We start from the raw sequence: 17,474 nt of genomic DNA on the forward strand, positions 1-17,474 counted from the left end.
TTATATAGTAGTATATATTAGTGTGTGTTCCATCATACTGTTGTTAACTTGATGCTGGCAGTAACACCTAAATGAAACGTGTAAATAAAAATACATGTAATTTACTTTTCCTTTTTTGATGCAAGAATAAAACAGACCCAACTAGAAAAATTGCTCCTCGGAGCATGGGTCTCCGCCAGGTCAGGTAGGTTAGTGTGGGCCAGCAATGTTCGGAATTTACCAATCAGGCTGGAATGTGAAAAATTGCTCGGATCGGACGGATCCGTCTTGATCACTTGACTAAAGAGATAATATGTACCGATTTGCGTGATGTTTGGACATTTGTAGGAGTAATGTAGTGTTTTGTAAAAATCGGCCTCCTGGTGGCGCTATAATAGGGCAATGTTGAAAGGGTGGCATTTGTTCCTCAACGTAGTGCAAATGTGCGTGCAAAGTTTCACCGCAATCGGACGCTGCGTTCATGATTCACAGCATTTTGTTCAAAACGGGCCACTCCTGCAAACTTTAGATGTCAGTCTTAGCCAATCAGGATGGAACTTGAAAAATCAAACAGATACGTCTTGATCACATGACTATAGAGATCATGTGTACCGGTTTGCGTGAAATTTGGATAAAATCTGAAGGAGTAATATCCAAAAATGTGTTTTACATAAGTCGGCATCCTGGTGGCGCTATGAAAGGCAGATGTGAAAAATGCAGGGCAAAGCTTTTTCCTTGGCCTCTAGGGAGTGCACATACAAATTTTTACACAGATCTGTGCAGTTATAGGTAAAAACACGAATCGGCCTGTTATAGCGCCACCATGAGGCTGATTTGAAAATGTTCAAGTGGCATGTCTTCCCTAGTGGGAATGTGTGTGCAAAATTTCACGGAAATCGCACGCTTTGTTTGGACAAAATCTGTAGGAGGTCAAAAAGCGGCCTCCTGGTGGCGCTATAACAGGCCCATGTGAAAAATTTGGGGCAGAGGTTCTGAATTGGGATCCAGGGAGTGTGTGTGCACAGTTTCGCTGCGATCATGCCAACGGTGCCGGAGATTAGCTGTTCACAGACAGAATGACGCACGCACGGACAGACACACGGAAGGATGGACGGACAGGGGGCAAAACATACTCTCTCGCCATGCCTTTTGGCCTGGCGGAGACAATAAGGAATGTTAGTCGGCTACACACAATATACAGTAGAATTAACAGGGTGCATTTGCAGCAGCAGGTAAGACCAGGATAAGTGCCTGTGTATGTGAAACTGTACAGTACATTGCATCATCAGGTCACATCATTTACAAGAAATGCTGTGGTGTCTGGATGTTTGCCAATCTGCAAGTCCTACGATAGAGGGAGCCAGAGAGAGATCTCTGGCATTTACAATAAATGGTCACAGCATTTCTTGTAAATGCCGTGACCATTTATTGTAAATGCCCTGTCTATTTGACATACATACTGTACATATATTAGTATATTAGTATTAGTATGTACATTAGTATTATATTATATAGTAGTATATATTAGTGTGTGTTCCATACATACTGTTGCTAACTTGATGCTGTCAGTAACACCTAAATGAAACGTGTAAATAAAAATACATGTAATTTACTTTTCCTTTTTTGATGCAAGAATAAAACAGACCCAACTAGAAAAATTGCTCCTCGGAGCATGGGTCTCCGCCAGGTCAGGTAGGTTAGTGTGGGCCAGCAATGTTCGGAATTTACCAATCAGGCTGGAATGTGAAAAATTGCTCGGATCGGACGGATCCGTCTTGATCACTTGACTAAAGAGATAATATGTACCGATTTGCGTGATGTTTGGACATTTGTAGGAGTAATGTAGTGTTTTGTAAAAATCGGCCTCCTGGTGGCGCTATAATAGGGCAATGTTGAAAGGGTGGCATTTGTTCCTCAACGTAGTGCAAATGTGCGTGCAAAGTTTCACCGCAATCGGACGCTGCGTTCATGATTCACAGCATTTTGTTCAAAACGGGCCACTCCTGCAAACTTTAGATGTCAGTCTTAGCCAATCAGGATGGAACTTGAAAAATCAAACAGATACGTCTTGATCACATGACTATAGAGATCATGTGTACCGGTTTGCGTGAAATTTGGATAAAATCTGAAGGAGTAATATCCAAAAATGTGTTTTACATAAGTCGGCATCCTGGTGGCGCTATGAAAGGCAGATGTGAAAAATGCAGGGCAAAGCTTTTTCCTTGGCCTCTAGGGAGTGCACATACAAATTTTTACACAGATCTGTGCAGTTATAGGTAAAAACACGAATCGGCCTGTTATAGCGCCACCATGAGGCTGATTTGAAAATGTTCAAGTGGCATGTCTTCCCTAGTGGGAATGTGTGTGCAAAATTTCACGGAAATCGCACGCTTTGTTTGGACAAAATCTGTAGGAGGTCAAAAAGCGGCCTCCTGGTGGCGCTATAACAGGCCCATGTGAAAAATTTGGGGCAGAGGTTCTGAATTGGGATCCAGGGAGTGTGTGTGCACAGTTTCGCTGCGATCATGCCAACGGTGCCGGAGATTAGCTGTTCACAGACAGAATGACGCACGCACGGACAGACACACGGAAGCATGCCTTTTGGCCTGGCGGAGACAATAAGGAATGTTAGTCGGCTACATACAATATACAGTAGAATTAACAGGGTGCATTTGCAGCAGCAGGTAAGACCAGGATAAGTGCCTGTGTATGTGAAACTGTACAGTACATTGCATCATCAGGTCACAGCATTTACAAGAAATGCTGTGGTGTCTGGATGTTTGCCAATCTGCAAGTCCTACGATAGAGGGAGCCAGAGAGCGATCTCTGGCATTTACAATAAATGGTCACAGCATTTCTTATAAATGCCGTGACCATTTATTGTAAATGCCAGAGATCTCTCTCTGGCTCCCTCTATCGTAGGACTTGCAGATTGGCAAACATCCAGACACCCTTTTTACTGAGAGCTTTGCTGATAAGCTCCACAGCATACTGTAGCCTCTCTTCCCAACAGTCCACTTGCTGGACAACATCCCAACCTGCTTCTCTGGACATAGTACGGAGGTCATAGAAAACAGCTTATATTTTTCAGTTTAATGAGCAGTTTCCCCTTGGAACACCTGTGTCCGTCTATCCAAAAAGTAAGTGCATGCTTTGTCTTTGTGTTTCATGCATGATTATAATTAATCTAGCAGATCATTCTAGATGCAGCTCGTTCAACAATCAACCAATATTTGCAATCTTCATTGAAATAATATTGAAATAATATTACAGTTTTATAGTTACAGTTGCACTTAATTCTCTGCAAGCTAAATGACTGCCTAGATTGGCTGGTATAATTGTTTACATTATAGTATACTTTTATAGTTAGTTATAGTTACTATAGTATTACTTTGAGAGTGGACTATTTATTGAGTGTACCAATTTGCATATTCAGTAGTTATTTTGGTGATATAACATTGCATGATTCCAATTTAGTGTTATTTTGTTATGAACATGTAACTTTTTAAATTATTATTATTATTATTATTTGTAACCATAGTGTACCACATCCATTGAGACCAAAACGGCCTTTCCCTTATTACAGTTAAAATATTGTAAACTAATGGCCAATAAAGGAGACATTGAATATTGCAGTGTTTATTCAAATTTTGGAATATTTCTGAAACTTTTCAACAACACAAATATTGTATGGGGTCCCAGAAATCACATGACTGAAAGAGAATGCTCCGCCTTGAGAACACGATGATGATGGATTTTTAGAGTCTACAAGATAAGTGTGTGTGTGTGTGTGTGTGTGTGTGTGTGTGTGTGTGTGTGTGTGTGTGTGTGTGTGTGTGTGTGTGTGTGTGTGTGTGTGTGTGCGTGCGTGCGTGCGTGCGTGCGTGCGTGCGTGCGTGCGTGCGTGCGTGCGTGCGTGCGTGCGTGCGTGCGTGCGTGCGTGCGTGCGTGCGTGTGGCTGTGTCTGTGTGTGTGTGTGTCTGTGTCTGTGTGCGTGCACGTGTTTGCGTGCGGTTGCACAGTCCACGTGAGAGTACTGTATGTAGGTGGGTGGAGGTTTTATGATCGTACTATCATAGATCATGTTGTGTTGGGGTCAGCGGGAGCAGTAAGCATGGGAGAGGTTGATCGTTACCTTATATCCTGTGTTAGTGTGAACAGTGTTATCAGTCTGGTTATGAGTGGAGGAACAAAAGTGTACATTTACTGTCGTCGCCCCCCCCCCCCCATCCACCTCATGTATCTGCAACCAGGGGCCTGTCAGTAAGATTATGTGGGCCCTGGGCTGACAGAGGTCCTCAAAATCTTTAAAATAGACAATCCACAAGCTCACAATACGTTGTATGGCGACACACTGTGAGCTTGTAGATCGTGTTTTTTGCTGTTTTTCATAAGGGAAGTATTAGTGAGTGTGTGAGTGTGAGTGTGAGTGTGAGTGTGTGTGTGTGTGTGTGTGTGTGTGTGTGTGTGTGTGTGTGTGTGTGTGTATGTGTGTGTGTGTGTGTGTGTGTGTGTGTATGTGTGTGTGTGTGTGTGTCAAACCCTTTGACCTCTTTGTTGATAATAAACAAAATACATACATTGCCAGCAGCTTTTTTCCATTGCGGTCCTTTATGTATGTGCAAATTATGTCATGTTACATGATGTGCTTTTATACTTAAAGGGATATTTCACTTTCAAAACAAATTTGGGTCATTTTATCGTCTACTTAGGCTCTCGTCTTTGTCAGCCCCCCAAACAGCTTTTTAAGTTGCTTGATTCAGTATTTAGATATTTGATATTAATGTTATCAGACACGCCCCCTTCCTATACAAATTCAAACTCCATTTTTAACATTCATCAAAAACACCCGTCCTTGGTTCTGGTGACTCATCCTACCCTCCTAATACGTGAGGAGACCGTATTCTTTCTATAACTTTTTCATTTATTTAATTTAATATTTATTTATTGTATTTATTTATTTTTCATTTTCCCCCCCAAAAAAATGGAAAATGAGACTCAAATGCAGGTCAATTGAGTTTCCTACCGGAGCGTCTGCCAGGCATCAAATTATTGGCTCAGGAATGCGAAAAAAAGAAAAAAAAACATTTCCATGAATTGAAGGCTTCATGGGTTGTGTAATTGATAGAAAATAAGTCATTTTTTGGGGTAACCTACTCCTAAGGTCTGCAGGTAACTCTTTCCATGCTACAGTTGCTGTGTGCTTGAATGTACATTGTCCAATGTTTCTCTTAAATCTGACAGGAACCAGGTTAGTGGATCTCTTCTTAAGGTAGGAGAGCAAGTATAAAAGTTTGAAAAATTGCTCTGTCTTGTCAAAACACAAGGTTACAGCCGCACGACAACAAAAGACTCCGCTACAATAGACAGGGCAACAAGCAGACAGATGAACTGGTTGAGACTTGAGATGATGATTAAAGCAAACAGAGCCCTTTTTTATAGGATAGCAGATGAGTCTGATTGGTGGAGGTGGAGTTATGGGAGCAGAGACTGACAAATGGGTTAAGGGAAAAAACTATTGGTGGGGAAGGGACCGGGTAACAAGTTGATCAGCAGCAGATGTGGTAATTGATGACTGATAGACAGCAGAGATGATTGATGACTTCAAGCCAGGAATGATAGAGGAAGAGACTACAGGGAGGACACAGAAATCCCAGACACAAAAACAAAACTACGTGGAGCGTAACACGCGTGTGAGTGGGTGTGTTTGTTGTGCGTGCGTGCATACTTTTGTTCGATATAGGAAGGGGGTGTTCCATGGGAAAAAGTTGGGAACATTGGTCTACTCTCAGCTACTGTACTCTTTATTCTGCAGCAACAGACAACAGATAACATCTGATTTGTAAAGGGCAGCGGTTCCCAAAGATACATTTGGTGTCACATTATGAATCTCTTAAACCCTATTCTTTTTTTAAAAGATATTTGTGAAAATAGCCGATCTTCAAGCTTATTGTAGAACAGCTATATTTTCACAATTTTGATCCCTGTGAAAATTGGTTGACTTTATTTATTTATTTGTAGCAAATGTAAAAAAAAAATAATAATAAAAAACATAATTTACTCACGAGCCATAAAATTGGGTGTGTGTATGAACCCAAAATGGGTCCCAACCTGACCCATTGTCTGGGAATCACACAGGTTTAGACAGGATAATGTTTTCATATGTTAATGTATAACCTTGCTTCTGCAGTGAAAGAAACAAGAAGAAGAGATTAACAGAGCTATCAGTCTGGATTCCAGACTATTGTGAAACTGCTATTCATACCTTAGTATTTGAAAATCCAATGTGTGCCTTTTAGTTGTAGTCTTATAGTGACTCATTAGGGAGTCAAGGTTTGAAGTTCAAGGTTCACATTGTCACATACACTTGCAGTGCAATGCAGGCGAGATTTTGTCATCTCCTTACACTCCTCTGTTGGTTGTAGCGTGTGGAGGAACAAAAGTGAGCCTAAAGCACCCCCCAGTGGGCAGACGTTGATACTACTCATGTAGAAGTCTGAGGAGTCTGTAGGAGTACAGTACAGTGGTTCTCAATTATTTATTTTCAAGGATCCCCCAGTTTGGTATGCATTAGACCATGGACCACCTAACTCTGAGAGTGTAAACATGGATCCATTTGGTTCCATTTGTACACTCAGAATTACCCTAATTATCAATCACTAGAGTAGAGCATACACGTGGGGGGATATGCGCACATGATTTGGCAACCCGGGAGGCAGTGAACACAAAAACGCTAATAAACAGCTGACATTTGGGGAAAGCGAATAACGGGCTTCGCTTCCGTGCACATGGTAATGGTCAATGGCTGTGTGCAAATTCAGATCAATTGCTCCATCCACTGAGGAGAACCGGGCAGAAGAGATTTTGGGCTCACCACCCGCTCACCACCCACACAGAGCTTTGTCAAATTATAGGAGCATTTAGCTGGGGACCCCTGGAACCCCCTCACTGGAGGTCCCCGGACCCCACTTTTACAAGCACTGGTGTATAGTATATATTTTTTTTAAATTTAGAGTAGGCCCTTTTTTTTAACCCCCTTTTTCTCCCAATTTAGTTGTTTTGCCAATTCATTCCTCCCCAGTCCCCACACACATTTCTGTGTTGTCACGGCTATCCCACTGACTCACCTGCCAGTGAGGAGCCCCCACTGGGAGAACTCAGAGCCTTAGTCCTTCCTCCCGCCCAACACTATACCCACTGACAGGTGCCGCCCCAGCCCATAGGAGTACCTGCAATGATCAATATCACACTCCCCGCCCGGCTTCCCTTCTGACACAGACGCCCGGCACAGCCGGCTGCACCACGGTGGATTCAAACCCTCAACCTCCGGGCAGGGACTTTACCACTGCTCTTTACCAGGCTCACTGGTGTATAGTATGAACAGGAAGGGAGAGGGGATGTATTACTCAACACCATCACATATAGGGACACAATCCTGCAGTGGGCTGTGTTGCTATATGTGTATTATGTCATCATGTACCAGTGTGCAGATATATTGTTTAAGCATAATCACAGCAATAATAATACATAATTAGATTAATGTGACTTATTGCATTGTTTTGCAGTTCAAGCAACAGCTGTAGACAGGATGTCAAGTGGAACCTCAGATTCCGTCAGAGGTGAGTTCGATTAAAAACTGACAAAATAATGAAACTGATACTGGTTAGTCACATCTGTGATCTTCATGAATATTTATTTTTTCCCCTTTTTTTCCAACCAGGCAAGAACAGCAAACTGACAGAACTGAGAATTGTTCTGATCGGGGGAAGATGCGAACGCAACCCAAGTGGAAAGAGTTCAGTGGGAAACATCATCCTGGGCAGTGCCAGAGATGGTTTTGACACAAAGAAAAGATCAGCTAAGAATGTTGTGAGACAAGAGTTTGTGTCAGGGAGAAAGGTCACTGTAGTCAACACACCAGGATGGAAGTCTGCTTATCCCCTAGATCTGACCCCAAAACGGACTCAGTTAGAAATCCAACAGAGTGTGAATCAGTGTCCTCCAGGACCCAATGTCTTTCTCCTAGTGATGCCATTGGACACCACAGATGTAGGGACAGGCATGTCAGTAGAGGAGCATATGAGTCTTCTCGGTGACAGAGTGTGGAGTCATACTATTGTGGTGTTCACTGTAGCTGATAAAGACAAAATTAAACTTGGGAGAGATCTCATTAGATCTGATGATAACTTGAAATATCTTACGCAGAAATGTAAAGGCCGCTACCATGTTCTTAACATCAGTGACAGAGAAGATAGAAGTCAGGTCACAGAGCTGTTGGAGAAGCTAGATCAGATAGTGACTAGTAATGTTAGTCACTATGAGACAGAAAAACATGTCTTAGAGGGTTTGGAGGAGATGGAGAAAACTATCAGAAAAAGAGCAGGGCAAAGGAAGGCAGACGCTCAGAAACAAACAACTGGACTTTCAAAAGATATTGGTATGTTTTACTTCAACAAAGAATATTTCATGTTCATTTTCAGTCAAATTCATTTGATATTAAGAGCATAGCATGGACATTGTGGCGTTGTTTCTTAAAATGATCCCTGGCTAATAAGCCAAATATGCCTTAGTACATTATAATTATCCTCTATAACTAAAATGTAAAATGAAAAACTCCTTAAATATTGTATTTATTTTTGAAATAGTTCATCTTTCACTCAATAGGGCCAATGCCCCTTGAAAGTTGATGATGTCATTTGCCCATGTGTGGTCTAGCCCCATGGAATTTATGGAATGCATGTGAAAATAAAAAACAACTTAATACTTTCTATGGCTAATATGAGCATCAAATCAATATTTTAAATATGTTTTTTTGCACATGCATTCCCGTACACTCCATAGGGCTAGACCACACATGGGCAAATGACATCATCAACTTGCGACGGGCATTGCCCCTATTGAGTGAAAGATTAACTATTTCTAAAATAAATACAATATAATATATTGTATTGTATTTATGTATATTAATATAAGGTGTTTTTAATTGTATATGTTAGTTATAGAGGAAAATTATAATGCATTAAGGCATATTTGGCTTATTAGCCAAGATCCTTTTAAACAAAAGTGTCAGTGCAAGTAAAAAATGTTTTCTCTGACAGGAATGACTGACTGCAGGATTCTGTTGATGGGACAGTATTGGTCTGGGAAGAGTTCAACAGGAAACACCATTCTGGGTGGAAGTTCTGTTTTTAAAGTTGGTCATGGGTCAGAACCCAGTCAGGTCAGATATGGCGAAGTAGAAGGGAGACATCTGATAGTGGTAGATGTACCAGGCTGGTACTACAACAGTACACGGCAGGACACTTCAGAGATGGACAAACTGGAGATCCAGAACAGTATGAGTCTTTGTCCTCCTGGACCACATGCTGTTCTTCTCTTGGTTCCTGTTGATGAAGCATTCACCAATACAAAGAAAGTAGCAGTAGAAGAACACATGACACTTCTGACACAGGGAGTGTGGAGTCACACTATTGCACTGTTCACGTCTGGAGACTGGCTGGGAGACACCAGCATTGAGCAGCACATTGAGACAGAAGGGGAAAACCTCCGCTGGCTTGTTGATAAATGTGGGAACAGATACCATGTCTTCAACAATAAGAAGAAAGATGACGTCACACAAGTCACAGGGCTGCTAGAGAAGATAGAGGAGATGGTGGCAGGAAACAGAGGTGGACACTATGAAGTTGGTGAAGATGTTTCAGAGAAGTTGTCAGGGAGGAAGAGCAACATAGGGGTTCGTGTCCATACATTCATGACCAGGACCCGCAGACAAAGAGCTGTTCTGAAAGCTCTGTTTGAAGGTGACAAAAATGTCTGTCTGTCTGTCTGTCTGTCTGTCTGTCTGTCTGCCTGTCTGTCACCTGCCCGCCTGCCTGCCTGCCTGTATAAAGTTTGATAATTACATTTACATAATTGATTATATGGTAATATAACATCTAATATCATATGAGCAATGCATTACTTCTAACTCTCTGTGGTCAGTTCAGTCAGAAATGTTTATGTAATAATTCCAATTAATCCAGGCCCTAAATAGTCAAATCAGTGTTGATTGTTGAGTTTGTGTCTGTCAGGAGAACATCAGAGTCTACCAGATGTGAGACTGATGTTGGTTGGAGGAAAGCAGTCTGGGAGGAGCACAGCTGGTGAGTGCATACTGCAGGAGTCTGTGTTTACAGAAAACATATTCAAGGTGAGTAATATTGCATAATTTTTATGCAGGTATAAAACAAACTAAAATGTTTACTTAGGTGTAAGTATCTGCTGTCATGAATGTTTGAGCATCATGTGACCAATGAACATTATGATCAACAAATCATGAATGCAGTGTCTGATTACCGTGAAAAGCCTAAGAAGAAATGACACCCTTTTCACATTGGCCTATTATAGCGCCACCAGGAGGCCACAATAACCTACCTGTCCTGGCGGAGACCTGTGCTCCAAGGAGCACTTTTTCTAGTTTAAATTCAGTTGTTAAAAATCAACTGTCTCTGTTAGCAATTATGTTGACTTCCATTTAATAGCTCTTCGCTCTACGCTAGTCAGATATATTTAGGTTGTTAAATTATTCCATATAGTTAATTTCTGTTTTTTTCCCCTGTTTTTTTGTTCCTGTTGCAATGTTAGACAAAGTGATGGAGAATGTTACATCCAGCAAATTAATATCTGTCAAGATTGAGAGGGGAATGATGACAGAATAGAATGAAGGTTTAATTATTAACATGCATTATCCTCATATTCCAGGAGTTTAAAACACAGAATAAACTACAGACAGAATGTGTCAGACGACAGAGACAAGTTGCTGAAAGAAACGTTAGTGTGGTGAACTGTCCAGACTGGTCCACTACCTCTCCATCACAGAAGATCAAAGACGTTCTTCTACGTGGACTGGCTCTGTGTTCTCCTGGACCCCATGCTGTCCTGTTGACTGTTTCTGCCATGTCCAGTTTCTCTGAAGCCGACAGGAGATCAGTGGAAGAACACATGAAGCTGCTGGGGGACAAAGTCTGGAGACACGCTCTGGTTCTGTTCACATGGGGATGGTGGCTGGGAGCTAGACGGGTTGAGGAGTACATCGAGTCTGAAGGAGAACCACTGAAGTGGCTCCTGGAGAAATGTGGCTACAGGTACCATGTTCTCCAGTTCTCCAAGTGGGAGATTTCAGAAGTAACAGAGCTGATGGAGAAAATAGAAGACATGGTGACGAGGAACAGAGGACACTTTGGACCTTTAGAGTCCAGAAAAGACAGGTCTGTCAGAGACACAGGACACTTCATGGTGGGACATGGGACAAGACAGAAGACACTGTTGGAAAGACCGAAAGGAGAGCAAACATTCACTGCTGAAGAATGGAACAGAAGAGAAGAAGAATGGAAGAAGAATGAGGAGAAGAGAGAGGAAGAATGGAGGAGGAGAGAGGAGTTGAGAGAAGACGAGAGAGAGGAAGAAAGTAGAAGGAGAGATGAGGAGATGATAGACAGGATGTTGAAGTTTGTGGTGATGGAGCCAGAAGAACGAACCCTGCCAGCCGTCAAGAGAAGAAGGGATAGCATGGATATCCTGCCTCCAAGTGGTGAGTATCACTGTTATTGATCTGCTAACAGACTTCAATGTGATCGTTCTTACTGTGACTTTTCAAAATGTATTTTTTTTTCATCCATTTAGACACTTGAAAAAAGTTACCTAGACTTGAATAAACATTCCTCTTTTAATATTAGTGCTCATACACGTTAAATAAACTTGCAAAAATTGTAATAGTAACCGTATGTCTGTAATATTTTCCTTTTGTATTCATCATCATTATTATTATTGATAATGATGATAATATAAATAATCAGTTGCCATCACTTCTTGCATATCATCATTTTAAATGTCTGTTGTCTTCTGTTCCAGTGAGTGGCGGAACACCATCTGAAACAGGAAGTTCATACTGCTGGTCACCTGACAAGGTTTCTGATTGGCTGTTGAAGAAACATCTTGGTTCAACATCGCCCTCTTCGCCGAGGAAGGGATATCGCTCTTCAGGATATGGCACCATGAGTGAAGCTATCACTACTGATGCGATGAGTGTGACAGATGAAGATGATTCAAATCTATGAATCATCTTATTGTCGGTATCAGCCGAGAACGAGGGAGTCTATCCCATTTTCAATGTGCTATACCCCCGGGAGATGGACTGCTGAGGAGGAGCGCAACACTTTTTATTTGGTCTTTTATCTCTCTGCGTCCTTAATAAACGTTATTGGCACTTGGGCTAAGTGTGTGCAGCCACTGCTATGTTTTAAGGAGTGCAACACACGCACCATCAGCTCCCTACTGCAGTATTTACTGCACGATTTATAGTTAACCAAGCTGTGCAACTCATACGCTGAGTTGGCAGTGCCCCGGAACAAACCCAGAACCTTGTGCTCTTCTGACTGAGCTATCTGGAGTCACTCACACACATTTCATTTTGTATTTACTCAATTAAAAATATATATATTTGAAGGATCTCAGGAGATACTTTGTGAAAAATTCTGAACAAGGCAAATAAGGACAATGATTGCACCCCTTCACCATACGTATAAAGATGATGTTGATTATTATTTCTTTTTTTTTCCTAAAGCGCAACTCTGCGTTAGGCTAGTCGTCTATAAGAGGGTCAGTCTGTGTGTCCATCTTTCTGCGTGTTGCCAAACTTTGTATGCACGCTGCCAGTAGGCCAAAGAAGCACCTCCAGTAATTTTCTTCATATATGCATACATAACATACCGCATCTACAGTATGACGCATGACTCCAAATTTGGGCAAGGTTTCAACCCGATCAGACAATTTGGCTGAAACTTTGCATCAGAAAACACCTAAGACAATATAGGTAAAAACATGGGAAAGCAGTCTACGGTAAATGCGGTGTGTTTTTAACCTAGATTTAAAAGTGTCAAGGGAAAGGGCAGATCTGACAAGTGGGAGGATGTTCCATACATTTGGACCAGCCACAGAGATGGCTCGGTCACCCTTAATAAGACATAGAAGAGAAAAATCCCCACACATTCACTTGCAATGAAAACACACCATGAAAACATCATGCGCGAGCACGTGAAGGTTTCAGTTGACGGATCTTCCACACGTTCTCTTTCAGAAACAATAATTGTTGATGGACAATATTGATGGACCCACATGGACCAATCAGCTCACACACAGAAATGATAGTGAAAAGATAGTGTTTGTCTTTACATGTTAATGTATGATGGTTTAGGGTCATACTTATTTTGACATGTTGATGTTAGCTAATGATCTACAAAAAAAAATCATACTGTTATAAATTACTAAATCAGATTTACAAAGATGCCAAAAATGCTTTTAAAACTAATATGTAAAAAAAAATACTAATATGTCCATTATTATCACTGTTGTTTCTATGAATTATGAATTCATTTTACTATTCTCATACAGTACCTCCCGAATCATTGTGAATTAAGATGGATTCATTATACAGTAGATGACATTTGTTTTTGTTTGTTTTATACTCCATTTCATGTGTGGGATCCTGCATATCCTATACAGTATATATATATATATATATATATGTATCATTAAATAAATCACTGGTTCATGTAAAAGTACAGTAGGCCTACTGGAAATTATTTTATCAGGTTTTATCTCTATTGTCTAACTACCTCTATTCAATTATGTGTTTACTGTGGAGAAAGTGACTGATTAATTGTATATTATGACAAATCAAATGTGTGCTTTTCTTCAGTGGAGACATGAATCCTGTGTCACAGAACTATACATGGAACAGCAGATGCTGAAGTTTTAATGTAAAGTAGATATTTTATCTCAAATTTAAATCATACATCAAATGTACACCGTTCAATCCTACCCACCCTTGTGTATACATACATATATTGTTGCTGTCGGGCAGAAACCTCTTATCTCCATATAACATTTTGTGTTTTTTCATAAATGAATGCCCTACTTGATCATACTACAGCGTCACACAAATGCATCAAAAGTAGCAGATCCACAAGCTCGTTTTGAGCTTGTAGATCTGTTACTTTTGCCATTTTTAGCATTTTCTACATTTATGGACAAATGCGGTTTCCACCCGACAGTAAGATATGCAAATGGTTAATGCCCATGTGCAAATTCAGATATGTCAGCCCACTGGGGAGAAAAATGGACTGAGGTTTCCTCCTTTTATGGTATGATGATGCACTGTACGACTGGCTGCTAGATATTTATAAATCAGACTGTAGACTGTAGAGTGTAGACTGTAACAGACTGTAACAATCAAATGTTTTAATTAAGTTTTATAGGTTCTGGACTTCTGTTTCAAGAGTGCATGTTACTCTTATTCAACCCTCAACACAGGATGCGAGAGTACCAAGCTCAAATTATTAGTGTTGCTGCCAGTGCCTCCATCAATAATAATGATAGTAAGAGCAGCTACGGTGCTATCTGCACATAAATAACAACATGTTTCAGCCCCCGCTTGGTATAAACAATTTGGCCCTGGGGGAAGATTTATTGGGGAGCCCTTCCGTATACTGTAAAACAAGACTAGGGGCCCAGCCTATTTTGCATGTCTTACTTACCAGGTCTTGACTTAACTTAATAACTTCAGGTCATCAGACCTGATGAAGACCCACAGTGGTCGAAACGTTGTTTAACTTTGAATACAATAACTACTGGCCCCCGTTACTCAAAATGGTAACAGGAAGAGTGGGCACTAAGGAAGAGTGGGCACCTCGATGTAAAATTGGCTATTTTGTCCAAGATTTTACATATAATATAATATTTGGAAAATGGTAGTAAAGTAATGTAAAACCCCAGGGGTCCTTTATGGTAATACTGCGTATCCTCAGCCAAATTAGTTTATACAGCAGATTCTCAGCTAAATTAGTTAAAATAGCATCACAAGCATGCAGTTTAACCACTTTAACCCTATTTTGTACTTTCGCTTATCAAAAATAGACGATCTACAAGCTCACAACGCGTCGACGTGTTTTTTTTTACAGAAATCTTCTCTTTTGGGAGTCACTGGCACAAAGTATTTTCAGGAGGGGGTCCTCGGCCAAATGCATATCAATTTTGCGGTCCTTGACATGAAAACGTCAGAACCACCAATGATAAGCACCGTATGATTTTGACTGACATCACAACTCACAAGTAATTAAAAACATGGCTAGTATGTCGTCAAGTAGGCGGTTATCAAATACTTCCACTGCCCAGGTTACAAGTACATAAAGAATCTGGGTTACAGTAAAAAAGTTATTAATGAATCACTGTAACCAGTGTGAAGTGGGCGGTGTGTGGTCATCACAACATGACTCACTTAAAAGAAAGGTTAAATTACTTTTTTTTAAGTCCACACTGCTATTCATAGGGCTGCATGTGTCATGTGTTCGCTAGCCAATCACAGTCCTGAATTTGCAAAGTCAGCCAATCACATTACAGTTAGTGGTGATGACACTAGCTGTAATGTGATTGGCTGACTTTGCAAAAGTATCGATTTGCATTAACAATGGAAGGGTTAGGGGTATACAATGCGTTGTAGACTATTGGCCAATCACGGTGCAGGATTGGTCAGTGTCCAAAACTCACTTATAGGGGGCGGCTACACCGCCCCTAAAATAGCAAAGCCAGTACAAATCTACGCTGTACAATCCTGTGTGTTATTTTAACACTGAAAGTGAGTGTACAAACAAAATGGACCCATAGGTTCCATTTGCCTACATTCTCTGAGTTACAGACCTGTAATTCTCAAGGACCCCTGGGGATCCCTGTTCGACCTCTCAGTGTTTATTTAACTCTGAGAGTGTACAACATAAGTGCTGAAATGGCCACATGAATGATGTCAGTTATCTACATGGCTTCCAGATCACTGGTTCTCAACATGGGGTCTGGGGACCCCCAGGGGTCCTTGAGAATTACAGGTCTGTAACTCAGAGAATGTAGGCAAATGGAACCTTATGGGTCCATTTTGTTTGTACACTCACTTTCAGTGTTAAAATAAATAACACACAGGATTGTACAGCGTAGATTGAGGTACCAGAGAAGAATAAACATAACAGGTGGGGGGGTGGTCTGTGAGCTAATGTAATTCTCACACCTTTTCATTTTAAGGACCCCCAGCTTACTATGCAGGGCCACTGACTCTGAGAGTGTGTAATGAAACCAAATGGACCTAATAATTTAGCAGGGAACCCCTGGGGATCCTGGACCCCACCTTGAGAACCATTACTGAGCTATTGCATAACAAAATGTTGAAAATCACTGATGGCCGTCTTTTTTATACCCTAGAAATCATAGCAATGTCATTATGACGTGTGACATTGTTAGTGCTGGGGGGTATAAAAAAAACTGTCGTAGAGAACCCAAGTCAATGAATGGCAGGTGGAGAACTTTGATAGAATAAGTTGAACACTACCAACTACCACAAAGAGGCAATTGGCCAACATGTCGGAAGATGTCAAGGCAATTGAACGATATTCCAAGGCACTGGTTCTTCAGCCAGATGACAAGAACTGCCTCGCTTCCCGTTCAGCATGCTATCTGAAGATAGGGGATACCGAAAGTGCTTTGAGAGACGCTGAGGCCTCTCTTAGAGATGACAAGGACTTTTACCGGGGGTTGCACTTTAAGGGAGAGGCACTGTACGCCATGGGGGATTTTGAGTCCGCACTGGTGTGTTACACAAGGGGAAAGAAACTGCGTCCAAATCTGCAGGAGTTTGAACTCGGTATCCAGAAAACAAAGCAAGCTATCGAAAAAAATGTGGACCACACGTCCTCTGTTAAAGCAGAGGATATGGGAAATCTGCCGATCTTTGATAGGGATGAGGAGGTACAGAAAAAGAACAAAAAGCAAAAAAGAAGGGGTCAACAGAAATTCCAACCACCACCTGGTCGCAATATCAAACATTATCTGAGGAGTGACACCGCTGCACCGAAATGGAACAAGAAAACCTCGGAATATGCCAGCGTGTTACAAGATGACCTTGCCTGGGATGACGTTCAAAAGCCACCTTGTGAGACCAGGCCACTATCGACGAACTTCAGATGCAACAAGAGTGTTCCGTTTGAAAACAAATGGCTCAGAGAGAAAGCGAGTCTGATTGAACAGAAGCTGCAGCTGACCGGAAACCTGAACTCTGCTTCGGAGAGGATTCAATATCTGGAGAAACGGATGAAAGCCGCAGCGGACGAGCTTAGTGGCGTCAGTTCAGCAAAAGCTAAGGTATGGCAAGGTTAGGGTTGCCAACTCCCAGAGATTAAAATAAGGGACACCTATCCTGGGCAAAGTCGCGTGGAGGAAATTCTTTTGGGGGGTCAAAACCCTCGACATGCATAGAAAATTATGCATTATACCTATAACACAATACAAATACAAGGGTCTTACACCTGCATTAGGCTACTATTCATGATCTTTCTTTTCTGGAGCCAAGGTATGGCACCTGCCATACCTTGCCATACCCAATTGAAGCCCCTGAACGAGCTCCTCTTCAGGAAAGAGAA

The 17,474-nt window shown here is 41.4% G+C and overlaps 1 protein-coding gene across 2 annotated transcripts; it reads left to right on the forward strand.

The window, feature by feature from the left end:
* Positions 1-2,983: 2,983 nt before the first annotated feature.
* On the forward strand, positions 2,984-12,422 carry LOC311035429 (GTPase IMAP family member 8-like). 2 transcript variants are annotated; one of them, XM_084043615.1, is made up of 7 exons: positions 2,984-3,119; positions 7,545-7,598; positions 7,700-8,416; positions 9,078-9,779; positions 10,050-10,168; positions 10,720-11,548; positions 11,869-12,422. In XM_084043615.1, the coding sequence occupies exons 2-7, from the start codon at positions 7,568-7,570 to the stop codon at positions 12,072-12,074; spliced, it is 2,604 nt and encodes an 867-aa protein (XP_083899741.1). In that variant the 5' UTR covers positions 2,984-3,119; positions 7,545-7,567; the 3' UTR covers positions 12,075-12,422. The 2 variants fall into 2 exon arrangements, with proteins under 2 accessions (XP_083899741.1, XP_083899742.1); XM_084043616.1 differs by lacking the exon at positions 2,984-3,119 and having other exon boundaries at positions 7,509-7,598.
* The last annotated feature ends 5,052 nt before the right edge of the window (positions 12,423-17,474 follow it).

Source organism: Gymnoscopelus microlampas (assembly GCF_963454915.1).
Source record: "Gymnoscopelus microlampas genome assembly, chromosome: 19".
Lineage (NCBI taxonomy): Eukaryota > Metazoa > Chordata > Actinopteri > Myctophiformes > Myctophidae > Gymnoscopelus > Gymnoscopelus microlampas.

What these genes read in the sequence shown, in the direction of transcription:
- LOC311035429 (XM_084043615.1), top strand. Translation starts at nt 7,568, where the DNA reads ATGTCAAGTGGAACCTCAGATTCCGTCAGAG. An exon ending in TGGACTTTCAAAAGATATTG is followed by an intron (nt 8,417 to 9,077) that starts GTATGTTTTACT and finishes TTTCTCTGACAG; the next exon opens with GAATGACTGACTGCAGGATT. An exon ending in GGATATCCTGCCTCCAAGTG is followed by an intron (nt 11,549 to 11,868) that starts GTGAGTATCACT and finishes CTTCTGTTCCAG; the next exon opens with TGAGTGGCGGAACACCATCT.